This window comes from Simochromis diagramma, unplaced genomic scaffold, assembly GCF_900408965.1.
Source record: "Simochromis diagramma unplaced genomic scaffold, fSimDia1.1 OVJJ01000123.1, whole genome shotgun sequence".
In the NCBI taxonomy this organism is placed as follows: Eukaryota; Metazoa; Chordata; class Actinopteri; order Cichliformes; family Cichlidae; genus Simochromis; species Simochromis diagramma.
The window spans coordinates 433,231-450,840 of NW_024386778.1; the positions used below are offsets into that span (position 1 = coordinate 433,231).

General features: G+C 45.6%; 1 protein-coding gene across 7 annotated transcripts in view; it reads right to left on the reverse strand.

The window, feature by feature from the left end:
• The window catches only part of spns2 (spinster homolog 2 (Drosophila)), a 71,674-nt gene that overhangs the window by 39,702 nt on the left and 14,362 nt on the right, over window positions 1-17,610 (reverse strand). For 3 of the 7 annotated variants that reach the window (XM_040010915.1, XM_040010899.1, XM_040010906.1), the window contains exon 2: window positions 1,503-1,568. In XM_040010915.1, the coding sequence (XP_039866849.1) occupies window positions 1,503-1,568 (66 nt within the window). Of the gene's footprint in view, window positions 1-1,502; window positions 17,604-17,610 lie in introns of those variants that run through there. The other 4 variants (XM_040010933.1, XM_040010923.1, XM_040010942.1 and 1 more) reach the window with 4 other exon arrangements.

The window sequence follows — 17,610 nt, forward strand, 5'->3', positions numbered from 1 at the left end:
ACGGATGGAGCTAGTGATGTGTATCTGCTGAGGTAAAGATCCTCCCTTCTAGCATCCCGATTATGTCGTATCCTCCAAGCCTCTTCTTCACACCTAGGCTCCTTGTCTGCACGCAGACACCCGCCATTCCCCAGGTCCGTGTCAGAAACAGGTTCCTTGGGGATCAAGGGCCGAGCGGAGTCAGAACCATGACCGACCGTACAAAGCAAACACGCAGAAGCCTCGCCGTGCGCCCGACTGGGTTCCTCTCAAAGACTGAAGACGGTGCAGCGGGCAAATCAGTTGTGCATGCAAGTAGAAGACTTGCATACTCTGTTTATTTAAGTGTGTGTGAGTTTGTGCCAGTGTGGCTGTGTGCATAATCCACACAGTGAGCCAATACAAGCAGAGTTAAGAGTCAAAGCCCTTCACAGTTTCCTGTTTCTTGTTAAGCGTTCATACAAACATGCAGTTTTTCAAATGGGACGAAATCCTGCTGATCGAAAAAATGTCCGGTTCTTCCCCTCGTATGTTTCTAAGGCTTCCTGATTCTGACAGTAATAAATATGTAGAGAAAAATACCCAAAGAACAAACATCGAGACACAAACGATCAAATACATAATGTGGAGAAACTTGCTGACAGAAAATAAAAACGAGGCTCAGTTTGGGTTGAAATGAGATCGTAAAGTGATGTGCTGAGCTTAAAAAAGCTCTAAAAGAGTCACACAGATTTCTTTTTCCTTCGAGATATTTTTGTCCTTCACGTACCGCGAGCCTAAAAACACTGGGCTGTTTTCTACCGCCCCTCACACTCAGTCCTGTCTGCTTGAGCTCAAAGGCACTTTGTTAGTCTGTTGGTGTCTGAATGGGTCTGAGAGCACACAGAGACAAGACGGGGTCCTGTCCTCCAATAAGAGGGCTTTGCAAAGTATCTCTCTGTAAAAGGTGAATTCAGTGAGTCTCTGTGCGGAGCAGGAAGCCCTGCCCTGAGCAGGAGTCACACTCTGTGGGTGCTCTCAGGGGAGAAGCCTGCCTGGCTCCTGACTGTATTCCCTTTTTTATTGGCCTGCTGCTTTGCTGCTGCCACAGCTTGTCATACAGTGGTGCTGTGGAAAAATGTAAACAGCTTCAGTAACTTTGAACCATCACAAACTCCAGGAGGTGTGCCCTTCTGATATTCTATTTCCTTGGATTGTCTTGCCCACACAGATGATGCACAGAGACGCAGAGGAACAAAACCATTAGTGGGTTGATTATGTAAATTACCTCCATAATGCGCAGCTTTACCTTCTGTAAATGTGCTGTCAATAATCCGGTTTGCTGCTCATGTGTGAGAAGAGAAAAGGGAGGCTGACACTGCCGCTGTCAGAGGCTGAGATCGAGTGACAGATTGGAGTAAGAGCCTCTGCCTTTGGTTGGACCATTCGTTTTAAATAAGATCAGAGTTACACAGTAATCACAGTCACCGCAGAGAGAGAGAACTCTTTTCACGCGTGTAATTATGAGATTAAAGGATGCTTACCTGTTTGCAGCAAGCCGATTCTGCTGTCTGACACGTCGTAATTCCGCTGAATGTCGAGCACAACACCTGCAAAAGAAAAACATGAATGTGGTTTGGAGGTACAATAAGAGCCCTAATCACAGGTCCTGAAACGCTGAGCTCCGACTTACAGACAAGTTCATTCTGGATTTACGAAAGCCTTTTGTGGCTTGGACACGATGCTTAGATCGTAGTTAGAGGTCGTCATTCACCTCGCTTCCTCGAAGAGCAACAGAATGAGACTGATAACGCTCGTTTGGCTGCCACACAGTGCTAACCTTCGGCTCAAACACTGTCCCACAGGGTGTTATATATGAGCAATATCTGGTGTTAAATAACACAATCGCTTGCAAACACGCAAACACACTCTCCAGCGTTAACTTGTCACTGGCTCGTACAGCGCACAGCTCCGACACAATGACTGCAGCTGATTCTGGTTTTGCCACACGATGCAAACGTGAGTCGCTGTGCGTACGGCAATAACATGATTCCACTGTGAGAAACCACAAGTTCTCTGAAGTTGTTTCAATCCCATTACTGTAACCCAAGAGTCATCAGCATACTGTACGTCGCACCGATGCCTTAATAAGGTGACAGGCATCTGCTTTTTGGCCAATCACGGGACAAGGAATGCACGCGCACAGCTGAATGCCTGCTCATCACAGTTGTCTGACTTGTTGGTGCTCTGTGCCCGACATAGAAGAAATCCCATAAACTTTTAAACACATCGTAAACATCAAAGGATCAAGATGAAGAAGGTCAGATGGTGATAAATTAGATTAAAAGAAATGCCTTTATGTCTACTGTGTAATTTTAAGCACTGGTAAACAAGAAACCACAAATGATTCTGCTCGTCCTGAGAACGCCAGCTTTAAAGTCGTCATTTCTAACTGAGAATAAAAGAACATCTCTGCAGTCCAGACGAAACGTGATGTGCTTGGTGGTGCTGGCTGACTCTGTGAGGCTGGCAGGCCGGTCCTGGGGATTGCAACACGGCTCATGAAAATGCAACAGCAGCATGACTAACATTTTAAGAAGCTGGCTCCCTCTGATCTGTGTGCTGCCCGCGTGTGAGCCCAGTATCACCTAGCAGAGCCTGACCTCTGTACAGGCTTTTGTAACGCTCAGAAACGGCCGCTTTATAACATCCAGCCGCCTCTCGCTTCACTCTGGAGGATAATGAGTACGATCGAGCCAAGCAGGCAAAAACAGCACATGGACGTAGCTGATTCTGTGGCTATCCTCTGCGCCGCCACTGACTCTGTTTGTCAACAAAGAAAGAGCGCGGGTTGCAAAGGTGGTGCGACGCAGGGGCAGGTGCAGGTGGACCGTGACTGCAAGCAAACATCAGATTCCTCTCAGCTGAGTCAAACCACCTGCGTGCATTCTCACACTGCAGGAAGCATTCCTGTTAGCACACTCACACACACACGCACACACACACACGCACACACACACGCACACACACACACAGCTTTTTAAATTCTTTCTCTTTCATAATCACCTGACTTCAAGCTGCTGATATGCTGCTTATCACCTGGTTTCAGTGAAACCAACAGTTGAGACAAATTCTCATTATTCCCCAAATTCAAACTAAAATAAAAGCAGAAACAAAAACACTGTGTTGTCTTACATGCCCTCAGCAGATGGGTCAAATCTGCCTCCTGCCAAGCCTGTCAAACAGCAACAAAATTGTTCAACAGTGTACTGTACAACTGCAGCTGCACTGTAATTAGCCCCAAAGATGTGCACACACACACACACTCACACATATACACAAAGCCTGCTGGGAGGGGGATTCCTACAGCAGATGGTGGAGCGTCCCTCCTGGACAGAGACTGCGATAGTCAGAGCCACACCCGTCTACACTTACCACACAATTGCCACACAATTAATGAAGGTAGAGTTAGCTAAAAGCTATTTCAGATTAACAGAGCTGAGAATGTGTCATAAAGTCGAGCTCCGCATTCAAAACGTATGAAAAGCCTGAGAAGTTCATTTGATACACTCAGCATCCTGCATTCAGATACAAGGTGGAAGTCAGATTAAAGCAAGAGTGTGAGATTCAAGTGCAATGAGCTGTGTAATGAACTGCTAAACTGTGAGGGATTACAGACAGCCAGGAGCTCTGTGTTTGTGCAGCGGGTATCTCCTCTCTTCCACGGAGCCAATCAAACTCTGTCCTTTTCTGCACTCCCGAAACATTTCATCTTTATCGGTCTTAGTATTTCTTACTCAACCGTGAGTCTTTGCTGTGCGAGCTCTGCTTGTGCAGACTAAAACACCGAGGCACTCGGGGATGGGGCTGATGCTGAGGAATTACAACCCTCGCCCGAGCTGGCAGCACCCAGTTTAGTTGCCATGGCAATGCTGTACGGCGGCTCAACGAGATAAAGGTCAAGATACCTCAAAGGAACTTGGCTTCCAGTGTCCAACCTACTTTTTCTTTTTCTTGCAAAACTGATCCTTGTTGCATCTTCATCCTTATGTAACGACGTATTTCTTATGACATCGCTGCTGCCGTTGCCAGTGTCTTGCAGATGAACCCCTACAGAGGCGCTGATCAGCGTCTGAAGACTCTGAAGGAGAAACATCCGAGGAATGTGGGCATTCCAGGCGTCCATCTTCATTTAAGGTAACAGCACTTACGCAGCAATGCACATTCACGGCTACCAGGCAAGACACTCCCTTCCTTCTATGCTGCACACTCCTTTAAGTGTGCTTTGTTCAGCTTTAAACAAAAACAGAAAGTGTATCAAACAGAAAGCAGAAAGTCCGACCTGTTTCATGGTACATAATAATCCAGAACCACATTTATGAGTCTGTTTTTGACGCTGAACTGTATTTGGCTGCACGGCGCAGTTAAAGCTGACACAGAGTCGGCTACAGTGTGCGGCTGACACTCATAAAGTCTGCCTTTATGGACACTTTTTTCAGCTCGAGAAGAAATGACTCAAATTGGTAGAACGTTAACGTTCCACAAATGGGGCATTCAAAGCCATGAATGGTGAATGATCGCTCTGATGTGAAAAGAAGTTTTCTTCCAGTCTTTTTAAGGACACCAGAAGATCGTTAGCGTACAGGAAGGACCAGAATTTCTACGCCGAGGAAAATAAGCATCACAAATCATCACGAATCCAAGAGAACATATTGATAATGCATCAGTTTGTTTTTTAAAGCGGAGGCGAGCCCGCAGCGCCAATAACGAGTGTTTAAATGAGTATACGGCATGTTGTTTTTGCAAAGCCAGCCAGCTCTTGTGCAGTGACGCAGACTGCCAGCACCTCTCCGCTGGGACCACCACACACTCACAAATACACCTTAAGTGAAGCACACACCCACACCGACACACACCACACCCAGCACAGCCATACACAAATTTACTTCATACCCTGTCACCTACAGAGAGTTGTAGATCTGCAGCCCTCCTGCTTCTATTTATGGTCAGAGAAACTAGGCCGAGAGTCCAATTTAACAGCAGAGAGGGAAACTCAGAGTTATAAGGAGCAGAGAAAGATGGCGGCTACATCAGATCAGTCAGGACTGGGTTGGTTGGTAAAGCATATGTTTCCTTTGTTTATTATAAATGTGTGTGTTCCCCTTTCCCCTGGTTTCACTGTGAGTAAGCCTGAGTGAGAAGGAGCCAGTGGATGGAAGTCGTTGACTGTGGCCGGCGTGTGAACCGCTCTGCTGATGTGGCCCATCCTTCTACTGCGTTCCTGCAAAGAGGGTGATTCCTTTTCATGTGTCACCCCCCCATCAGTATAAATAGTCTGGGAAGGAGAACAGCGACGAGTGAGGACAAAATGTCTCTTTTCTGGCTCCTCTTGTAACCAAATGTTGGATTTGAGCGTGTGAGACAGAGAGACTCAGAAGAAACAGCCTGGGAGACAGCAGCAGAGCGCAGAGGTAGGCCAAGATGCAGAGCGGCTCAGACTGCTGCAGAGGAGAAAGCTGACCACAAATATGCCCGACTGTGGCCGGCGGGCTCCTGACCGACTGCTCTCCTCCCTCGCCATGTGGCCGCACTGGGCGGGGGAGCAGTTTTTCCATTCCACTTCCTTTGCCTGCCACACAGAAAGGAAACGTGATGCAGATGTCTGGGAAACCGTCTATAGAGTTGCACGGGAAGCTTCAGAGGATTCCCCAATAAAATCGACAGAGAGTGTGCGAGTGCACGCTACACGCTCGCGCTTCCCGCGGCAGCAAGTCGAGCACGAAATGTAAACCAAAGTCACATGTGCTGCACGCTGTGCGAGAAAGTCGGATTTTGATGAGCAGTGTCTGTATGGAGCAGTGTTTACACCACCAATGTGATGGCAGTGAAATTTACATCCTGCTGCTCATTTCTATTCCACTGATTACTGGTTGTGGCAGTGCACCAGCAAAAATCCAATACAGAACACAGCTACATGTACACTAAATGCAATTAATGCACACTGTGCATAATGAAATGGCTCTGTGGATGCAGTGTGTTCACAAAGACAGCGTACGCAGCCTAATCGTTCACTGAGACAAAGAAGGAAACGTCAAAGAGTGTCGACGTTTCCTCCCACGCTAGCAGCTGATCGTCATGAAATAATCCTGATTCTACACTTTATCTTTTCATAAGTGAAGGAGATAACGCAGCTGATGCTACCATTGTACACTGTAAGAGCTGCCATAATTCACATCATTTTCCCCCTCACAGCACGATAACCTCTGAATCCTTGTCATACACGCATGACGAAAATAAAACATATAATTTTTTAATGATGAATGTTTGCACAAAGATGAACAGACCTCCTTCCACTGTCACATCCGAGACAGCTTTCACTCTGTGCCAGCCAAACTGGGGCCAAACTGGGGGAAATCAAATTAAACTCCTGCAGGCTCGCCAGCTTTACCACTTTGATTAATAAAGATTTTTTTTCCTCCGAATTTTCCGTCACTAATCAAAAGCTTGAATTCAGCTGAAGGGTTGCAGTGCATTAGTCCCAGCTGGTACGTGCTAAATATTTGATGGCAGTGGAGAGGACGCACAGCGAAGCATCAGGGAAGCAGGATAAACGTATAGCTCATCAATAATACATCCAGAGGCCAGACCACTTGTTTGTATGAGATGATGCATTTGTTGTATTGGGAAGAGATGCAGTGAAGCGAAGCAAAGGTATTTGAGATTAAATGAGACTGTAAGACTGCCGGGGGACCTCCATGAGCTGCACCAGAGCTCTCTCAGGAATACTGGGCAGCAGCTGAGCCTTGAACGGGGGATCTATGTGGATATTTGAGGAGCAACGCTGGCCTGAGATCATTAATAGAGCCCAGACTGTGTTGGATTTGACAGCAAAAGCAGTGAGATGCACAGGAAACATCTGGAGGCTGAATTTATAGAGAACCCCACGAAGGTCCTGAGTATACCAGTACTTCAAGCAAGATGTGGGTCTGCAAGCAGCTTTGCAACCCTCCAATCATGGTCCTGAGTTCATGTTTGGGTCTGATGTCCTTGCCTCCAACTTTCCATGTGTCTACACAGCAAAATCGGAAGCTGTCTTCAATATTCGCACACAGAAGTGGAACAAGCATCTTTTGACTTTAGAACAGCTGCTCGCACAGTGACGTTAGGCAGCAAATCCCCTTTACAAGAATTTATACAATAATGCCAGCAGGTTTAGAAGCAGGAAAAACTAATATTCACCAAGCAGCGCTACATACCGCATGTCAGGCTGCTGACATCATATCGACAAAGCTTTGCCATTCCTTCAACGACTAAAGAAGTGAATCCCAAACAGCACACGCCCCTTTTACCTGCTGGGTTTATTCTATTATGCAAATGTGTGGTTACGTGAATGCACTTTATGAAACAGTAGCAAAACACCCAAAGGTGCATTGTTCTTTTAGCATTAGCCTGCACATCTGTGAGCCTCAGCGTGTGCATAAGCACATGTGTCCTGTCAGTAACCCCACTGCTTTACATAACAGTGAGGAGTTTGGATTAAAATCGTTGTGCAGTGTTTTTAATGAGATTTCATTTTTACTCTGCGGCCTTCTCTTCTGGTCTCTGTCTGTCTTTGTTGCAGAGGCTTACTTCATGACGTCCTTTTACACAAAGCGTTTTTAATTACTGGAACGTGAAACACAACCTCTAAAATGATCCTGATATCAATACTTAAAGAACAGAAGAAGAGAGTCATTTGAGTCATCTGCTTATTCTGACTTTCCCTTTGTTTAACCCCAGAGTGAGCGCTGGCGCATAACAATCAGATGACTGTGGGCTGGCTGCTTCTATTTCTTAAGCAGTGGGTCCACTCCAAAGTGACCTACAGCTAGAAGAGAAGAAAACTGGCTAAATTTTGTATTTTCAGCTCCATTTAGCATCAGATCAGCGCAGCGTGGCTATCTTCTCTCAGTGATCACAGCGCTCAGCTTCACAAAATGGAGAATTAAGGGCCAGCCCGGCACAGCTGATCCCATATGTGTGACACTCAAAGCACCATTTGGGATTTAATTCAGAAACAAAAAGGCTGTCATGATTTTTTAGCAGGCTGGTAAAAATCTGTAATAAATCAATCAATTTAAAGTGAGCGGTGATTTAACAAAAGATCACATTTGTGTTGAAAATGAGTACGCTGCCCTGAAAGTGAGAGGAATAAATCCAAAGTACAGACTCGTAGAAACCTCTTATCAGCAGTAATGACGACTAAATGGATCTCAGGTTTCTCGCTCAGATGCATCATATCTACAACATGCAGTTTAGTTTCACGGCCGCTCAGCTGAGGTTCAGTATGACTGATGAAACAGGAAGCTTTGGAGTTTCTGCCCAACATCAGTCAGATAACTGCTCCATTTGGGCTAAAGCTAACAGGTGTGCCACTCTCGCCCACTTCAATGAGAATGTGCTTTACAGTAACGTGCTGCACTCTCAGTGATGCTACAGCGCCTCCGGCTGAATTCCCAACATCTCATTAACTCCCAGAGGGAAAACCAATCAGACACATAACAGCCTTTTTACTGCGACTCGGTCGAGGCGACCTCTCTGCCTCTCTGCACCCACCACTCCAAACCAATCCTACCAGTGTCACACAGCAACTCATCAACTCGTCCCAGTTTAGCTGAGAACATGGCATCCATCTTTCATTATGTCCTCTGCTGTTTCACACCCTGACAGAAACCCAAACATGTCTTTGAATCTTGCTTGCTGGTCTCCTGTGGACTGTATTTTGACAATATTCATGTCAGTAAATTAAGAATATGACAAAGCTGAACTTTCTGCCTAATTTGTCAAACACAAGGTGAGTCTGAATTCTTCTCGGCGTGGGAAAACACCTCAAGGAACCCGTTCCTTTCAAACTACATCCACATACCAGGCCTGTTTCGTTAAAGAACAGCCCACATACCTACCGCACAGCAGCCTCGGGCCATGCACAGTTACCTGTCAATAAACTATACTAAGAAATATGCACGTAAAGCTTTGCAGTGCAGCTACTTTCATTAACAAGCTCCTGCGACAGCCTTTTAAAAACGAAACCTTCTTGTTTAAAAGAAAGCTCCACTGCATTTATGTCACAACGACCTGCATGAATTCAACATTTTTAAGAGGTGTAATGTATTTATAAGTGGACCGCTAAACATTTACCCAGAGAACAAAAGGATGCTGTCGTACTCCAACCAGGCCAGCGAGCTGTAACCAACCACTCCAGAGTCAAACATCTAAACCTGTCATTGTCTCGTCACCCAGTGTCCTCAGAAGCTTTCAGAGCCGATTAGGAAACAACGTGACGATGGCCCGATGTTCACGTTAATATCTGCATGTGCGCGTATGTTTTGTTGTCTTGGAGTTCAAAACTCAAAGGAACTTGATCCAAATGTAGAAAAGAAACACTCGGCGCTGTTAGCGAGCCCACCTTTGACCCCGGGAATCAACGGAAACATCTCAAACTTTGACAGAGGTGAGCACCCTTATTCCAGAACAGTTCCCCCCATAAACGCAGTAATGAAAAATCTGCTGCAATCTCATCCAGCCCTGACACATGACACATATCCACAAAACAAAAAACATGTGAGGCAACACACACACACACACACGACGTGCTAAAAACTGCATAATGCTTTTACCATTTACAGTCTCATGTTCATGAAAGAAGCCTTTTTTAAATGTGCTGCTAAATAAACAGTCAAAATCGTAGCAGCTGTGGGAGCTTCCAGGAGCTACGAGCTAATATTACCGTAGGTCTGCTTTCACAGCGAGCAGGTCAATATTAGACTCCAGTCGTCTGAACAGCAACGTGCTAATGTGTGAGAGAAAATCCAATGTCAGCGTGTCACGGCGCAGTTTCATCACTTCTAACAGATTCCTTTTGTTTTGTTGATCAATGCCCATCATCTGTGAGCGTCATTTTCCAGTGACACCAAACGGACTGCGATGAGTTCTATTTCCATTCCTTCACTGCATGTTTCGCCGGCCTCAGCCAAAGCACCGATCCCAGGGGAACAGTTGAATATGACCTTCACAACACAAACACTTTGCTTGGTTTGTGCTGCTGTGTTTTTCTCCCTTCGTGCTGTTATTTCTGGAGGGAAGGGAAACGTGAAGCTAGCGGTGAAAAGGTCGGTCATCTGACGAACTTTCAAAAAAAACATTGGTTCTGTGTGTTTTTTTGTATTTTTATGTATTAAACATTTGAATTTTAGCAGCTCGACCGTAAGCCTGCTATTCCCGAGACGGGGAATGCATGGGGGTGAGGAAAGCAATTCATACAGGGACGAACTGTTTTCTGACAGCATCTCAAATAAGTACGCAACGCATCTCATATCTTTCCTCCCTCCTTCCTGTAATCCATCCATCTGCGCAAGAAGACAAATTTCAGCATTTCATCAGGTAAACACTCCTATCTCCTCAGATAATGACACAGGAAAGGAGGGGCACAATCTAAACTTTGAGGTTCAGTGCTGGGAAACAGTGCAACACAAACTGGGAGAAAACTCACATTTCTGCTCATGGTGTCTTATTTTTTTCTTTCCCTCCTAAAAAACCCTGAACGTAGCAGATGATGTGTTTATCTCAGGGCTGTAATCGTAAAGCAAACCCTTTACACCAAAGAAACCACCTCCTCTTGGTCCCTGTGTCCACAAACACAAAGGGGAGGTCAGCAATCATCAGGCTACAGCTTGGATTTACATGTCAGAGGTTACATGAAGACTTCAGCAAGCACTGTTGGCTTTCACCAGTGGACTCATCAAACTACTGTAAGTTTAAAGATAAGTCGAGATAAAAATGAACTGTATGTAAAATCATCCCCCAGATTGTTGATCCTATTAAAAACATTGTACGCGTTGAACTCGTGGCAGCAGAGTTAGTCCAGACTGTCATTAATAAACGTTTCTCAAATTAGCGATCAGCAATTGTTTTCCAGTTCTGACGTTAAGCGCCACCTTTATTAGAAAAATTACAATCTCAGCAAGTCTAAGTCACGCCGAAGTTAAAGATTGGTCAGTTTCCGTCTTTGTGACACTCGCAGTCAATCGGACACAAGGGTTCCTCTGGTCAGTGATTACGTTGGTCTGCAGTCGTACCAACTAAACTAAGCCCGTTATAAGAGCTGCGACAGCTTGACCCCACACCATTTCCTGCACCCTGTTCTCCCCACCTTCTTCCCACTTTGCTCTTTTCTTTCTGCTTTTCACTGTATAATAAAGGCCAAAAGGCAGAAAAACAAAAATTAAACATGCTACAACCACTATAGTTATTGCAGACAAAATGTGAAAGTGGAATAAAACTGCATTCATTTTCACAGCCATCGTGCACGATACATGTGGTTGCAAAAACATTTCCAGTGATATAAACGTATGGGAAAAGGACCCTGGGACTTAACCAGAGTAAACACTTTGCTGATGAGTTTATGGTTCACAGTCATTTTAGGTCAGACTGAATAAACATTCAGACCATTTCTGTAAATTTTGCTGATTCTAAATTTCATAAAAGAGAATTATTCAGGATATATTCACTGGCTCTCACTTGGATATTTTCCTGTCCATTGATGGTGAAAACTCTCAAGGCTTCGAAATGTAACTTTATAAACAAATGGGTGACACCACAGCAGCTACATGTGCTTTACATTACATTACAAAAAGAGGCACAATGGAATATTGAAGCTAGCTAGCTGCGGCTTATCTATGGTGATGAAGCTACTAGTTTGTTAGCCAAGCTTTGTGTTGAAATACATCATTAACTTAGTGTATATTATATTTTTAATTAGGTGCACCTTCTGTGCTGCTGTAAAAAGCATTGGTGCAAATACAGGTTAAAAAAATATCAGTTTAGAAATCCTGTTAGTAAAATGTGTAAAGATATGCTAATTAGCCCTCTGCACACATTGCTACCGCTAATTAGCTATATGACGCTATTAATGCTCTCTAGCATGCTAGGCTGGTAAGAGCTATAACATTCAGGTAGCAAGTAACCTGTTAATAAACTGAAAACTGGTTAATTTAGTTTTTGTTTAATTTACTACTTTTATTTGTCTATTAGTTATACAGCCGTCCTGTTAATGCTCTAGCATGGAGGAAAAAAACCTCCAGTTGTTTCTAGAGCGCCAACATTCACCGTCCCTTTCACCATATGCAGTATCGTTTCCTCATGCCACCTCCATCACAATTTCTAAACCCTGGTTCTGCTACATAGGCAACACTGCATAAAAATATCCTCTCCAGAATGCAACATCTATAATGACCTCATAGCTGCGATGACAGATGCAGGGTGTCGAGTCGGGCTAATGCCAAAATAACAGCTTTATGGAGAGGAGGTGTGAAAGAGTTACCCAAAAGAGACCATGAAATAGTGGGTTCAGGGGGTCACGGGGTGGAAGTTTGTCTACTTGATGGTAAAATCTGGAATAGCCACATGAAAGGGCCTCCACAGGCCGAGGAGGAAGTTCTGTCTAATTCCATCGGTTACTATTACAGACGTCGGCTAAATCGGAGCCTAAAGAACACACAGACTGTTTTCTCACAGCACAGGGAATGGCACGCTAGGATATAGACGCAAAAAAAAAGATTAGTGGGATATCTGTGGGAAACCAGTCTGGAAAAGTCCACTCGGTATAGGAAGTCATGTAGCTGTTAAAGACGCCTACTTGAACATCTGTAGAACAGTATCAATATTTTGCTGTCAACAGTGAAATAAACTATGTCCAGATTTTGTGGTGGAGTTTGACTTACAGTCAAAAATGTGCAGAAATGACGAAGCCTCGTTTCAAAGAGATTCGAATTGTTACAGTGCAGCTCTGTCTAATTCGAAACAGCTCAAGATCAGATGGAAAAAGCGTGGCGAGAAAGATGCGGCAACCCTATAAAGTAAATTACTAGAGGCCGTTCCATCTCTTTAATGCTTCTGCTATTGTTGGGCGACCTTTAATGCGATGCTATAAAACAACAGAGGGTGAAAATAGGGAGATGAGTGCAGGGTGCAGGGTGAGACAACCGACAGCTAAACTGAGACGCGGCTCACAAACTGCACAGTGAGGCGATGCTTCCTTATCCTGACATTTTCTGCTGCAGCGCTTCATGCTGCTGAGAACATCTGCTGTGTCATGTTTCTACTACAGCCTTAAAAAGACGTCACAGCGACAATGCGCACGGTTGCATCATTATCTACTTTGATATTAAGAATATTAATTTCTTCTCACATCTCTCTAACACACACACAGACACCTACACTGTGTTCACTTCCCTTCTTTTCCAGACTCTGTAAAACTGGAAGTGGAGCTCTTTCTTGCATTTTCAGCAGAAAGAGCAGTTTAGGTCGTTGAAAATAGAAACATTCTTCCTGTCGCTGCTTAAAGTGAAGTGGTGAATGCAGAGTGCTGCCTCGGGCCCGTGTGGACGGTGTTAATAAGGAGGGCTGGACAAAGCTAACAGGAATTAATCTGCCTGGCCAGTCAGACTGGATAGATCGCTCCGTCTTTTTTACTGTCTAACAAAGAGACGGCCTTAAGAGGATTATTACCAAAGGGTCATCTGTGTCTAAATGCAAAATGCCAAAGGTTTCCGGGCACAGATCTCGCACTTGTCCAATGGGATGCAACCCTGATTTGAAGTCTTGAAATGACAGCTTGACTTGAATCTTAATCTGTGGCTCTGCGACACTTCTGTCCTGCACAGATTAAGTTGTGCTCTTTACCGTGCAAACTGTGCCTTTGCGTGCACACGAGGGGCTTGCTACAGATAACACAAATCAGAGCTTAAATAATTAGCAAGCAAATAACTTAAAGTGCTGCATGTCTGCCTCACATATCCTCATATTCTTAGTAAAAAAAAACCTCCTAATCCCGTCTTTATGATAAGCTGTCGAGGAGCTCGGACTGTCTGCTGAGGGACTACACAGGGACCAACACCAGGATTTAAGGTTTCAAAGCCACCTCAAATTAAATTCAATTAAATAGAGTAGCTGTGTAAATCTCAAAGCTCTTATGTGCTCTAAAAAGCAAATGGAATATAAGTGGCTGGGGGTTATATGACTGCCTCCAAAGGCCAGACTACCAGTGACCCAGCCAGAGCCTCGTAACTCATCCAGCTGCACCGGCCTCCACTCCAATCTTGTATCGTCGGGACTCGTTTTCCTCCACAGTGGTATTCTGAGATGCTGTGAGAAGTGAGGGATCGGCCTCCTCAGGACACCACTGAATGTCCCAGTCACTCCCAGTTTCTTCCCGGTCTGCATCACAGCCAGTCGTGGAAACAACAGCAGGCTTGTGAGGCAGCGCATCGGGTCGGGTCTGAACCATCGGCCTGAAAGCCCGACTCGCTGCACAGAGCCTGAGGCTGTCATTCACACCCTTCTTCTGTTCAGCACCCACTGAAACTTAATCGTGCTCTCCTCGGGGTCTGTTTGCACTTGGATCTTGGCCCGTAAGTGTGTCTGACAAAAACCAGATCTCTGTACGTTTGCCTATTCCACAATACAGAAATGTGGAAATTGGAGAAATCTGAACTGTTAGCAGTGCTTTGATGATCCTTAGCCAAACGCACCACATTACAACGCAGAAAATGTTGAAAAAGCATTTCAAGAGCACTTAAAAGGATGGAAAAGCTGAAGGGTTCGTGGATAAGTTGCTTACATTACAGAACATTTCGTGTAAAATCAGTCGCAGCACAGAAATCTGTCATTTAAGTCAGACAGTATGACACTTCTCCAGTTACTCCAGCCCCACACTGAGATCTTTCGACGCGCAGCAGCTCGAGTCTCATATAATTGCTTTGTTCTCAAGCTGTTCCTCCTCACAAAGCGGTGGCATTAAACATTCAAGTCTTGTGTAAAACATATTGGCACTAAATCTATCAAACCCAGAACCTCGTGTAAAAGAACAGACACGCTGACGTCTCTCTGCGTCTGTGGTTCTTACAATCATCTTGGATAAGTCAAACCCAGAGTTTATGTGTGTGTGTGGTTCGATCTCGTACACGAGTCATTAACAGAAAGCGCCTCTGACACTGCTGCTGTGCCGCCTGCAATTTTCCCATCATTGTTGCACATCAGAATAGCGCCCGGTGTCTCGAACGGTCACCCTGTGTGTCTGTGACAATGCTTTAGTGATCCACACAAACGCACGCTACAGCAGTGTTGGTACAAAGACCTTTTGATGATGGTCGGGGGGACGGCATCGCTCTGGCTCAGTGCTGCCTGCACGCCGCTGCCTCTGCAGCGAGCAGCCCCTCCCTCTACAACTCTCTGCTCTCATTCAGCTCCTCTTGAAATGGTGGAGAGAATCGTTTCTAAAGTGTGTGTGTGTGTGTGTGTGTGTGTGTGTGTGTGTGTGTGTGTGTGTGTGTGTGTGTGTGCTCCTCTGTGAGAGTGCGCTCATGCTTGCTTAATTGACATTAAGATCTGGGAGCTGGGATGAGCTTTGGGTACCTGCTACTGAAGGGATTTGAAAGAGGAAAAGAAGCAGACAGAGGGAGGGAGAAGAAGCCGATGGATGATGGGAAAGAAGGACTTGCTCGCGGAGCTGACACTTTATTTTAGTAAGAAAAAATCGAATAAACGTTACCAATAACAGGCATCTCCAGTGATAATTATTAGATCCATCACAGAGCTCTATGTAATCCCCCCCATGTGCTGTGCTGCCAACAGATGCGCTGCTTCCACCTCCTTTTGCTACTGCAGCATCGCTCACACTCCAGCAGAGAGACAGAGGAGCAAAATGGCAGATTAGCTGATGCTGTATCAGTCGGGCCGCGTGGTCCTTATTCTGTGTGAGGGTCTGACTCACATGTTGCCCACGCATAATGCAAAACTGTCCGGCAGCGTTCAGGTGGCAAACGATGGGAAAGGACCCCCCCCCCCCCCCCCCACATGCTCTAAACACAGCCTCTCTCCGGCGTGAGTTAGCCAAAGATGCTGCATCCACCACCCCTCCCTAGCACTATCATTCCCTTTCCTCCCTATTACCACTTTCTCCTCATCCCTCTCCACTCACTCCTCCACTTGTCACAGCAAGCGCTCTGAGATCCTCGGCTTTGCAGAGGATTTTCTTCCCCGGCTCTGCATGTGAAAACTGTCAATATCCGACATGGGATCATGATGGAAATGACAGAGACAGATAGGACCGCTCCGGAGCTCCTTATTAAAAGGTTTCCTCTGAACAAAACATAAGGAGGTTCATCTTGTAAGAGGGAGGTGCTGAGTCACCCATGACAGGGGATGAGGATGTGGCTTCTTGAGCTCTTTGTGCTCTTACTGGCTTGTGCTCCAAGATGCTAAGATTAGATATGCCACTGTGCATCAATACATTCTTGGTGTGGCTGTAGGCTGTGCGGCTAAAACCATCCTGTCTTGATGATCGGCCAGGCGCCCAAGGCTCTGTGGCTCTACAGTTGACAGACTGGCCCTAAAGCCTTGGGGATGATGACTGAATACACACTGTCCTGTTTGAATTGGCCCCTCCTTCTCTGTGCCAGGGGCTGCCAGCTGCTTTAGATATGATAGGGTTAAAAAAAAGTTAAGTGTCCCAAATATTTTCAGGTGGACGGTTAATGTGTGACCATATCAAGTAGTCAGCAGCAATAGAAAGCTGCCCTTTAACCAGGAAAAGCCTTCTACACACAGAAGAGCCTTCTCTCCCATTCAACACACTTCCCTCTATTCTCGTGCTGCAGCATTATATTTAACCCATTCAGTGCCGCCACCCAAAGCGCACACCTGAGCGAGCAGCACACTATAAAGATTCAGCTTTATAATGATAAAGCAGGCATGAGGAGAAATGTTGACCTGGTCTGATGTAACATTCAAACCGAGCTTTAAAGTAAATACAGAATCATTACTTCTTTTATTTAGAAGCTTTAACAAAACATAGTTAAAATATCTCATTTTGTTTTAACATCAAATATGCCAAACAGTTTATCAAGCTCCTTATCAGTTTCACATCACTACGGCCTTAATTTCCATCTGCGCTGCGTTTTAATGAAACGTGCTCTGGATCTCCACTCAGAGCAGTGAGGAGATGCGGACACGCAGACTAACAGGATTAGCAGCACATGGCCTCATCACGGCCTCACACCTCGAGCTGGACCCGAGCTATTAGCTGCTGGACTAAATCTCTCCAAGAACCAGCGATGCTTCGCAGTGACACACACTCACTCTCTTCCCTGCTTGTCTCCCAGGCACTGTTAAATGCCTCTGACACATCAGCGACGTCGCGCTCGGTGCGTAAGCCTGTTGGGGCGGGCTCGGCCCGTGGACGGAAAGCCGATCGCCTTAATTGATCGATCCTCGATAATCTAGAGACCGCGAGGAGGGAGAAAAGCCGTTTAGGTCAAGTCTTTGTTGAGTGACAGAGAAGGCGTGTTTGATTTAATCACCGCTGGCAGGGACCAATCTATAGCAATGAAACACACAGCACTGTGGTCTTAACAGATAGCCCACTGCGCTCGGGCATGCCCATTGTTCCGCCCGTCTCCGCTAAGGTAAGGCTGGTCGCTCCGCGAGAGTGGAGCAGCCCACGGGCAATTAGCGCACAATCACTTCAGAGAAATACAGACCGGCGCTCTACTTTCTGTCAGATAAATGATAAAAACATGCTGTGATTTCAACGAAACAGAGTAGGCAGCTGTCTTA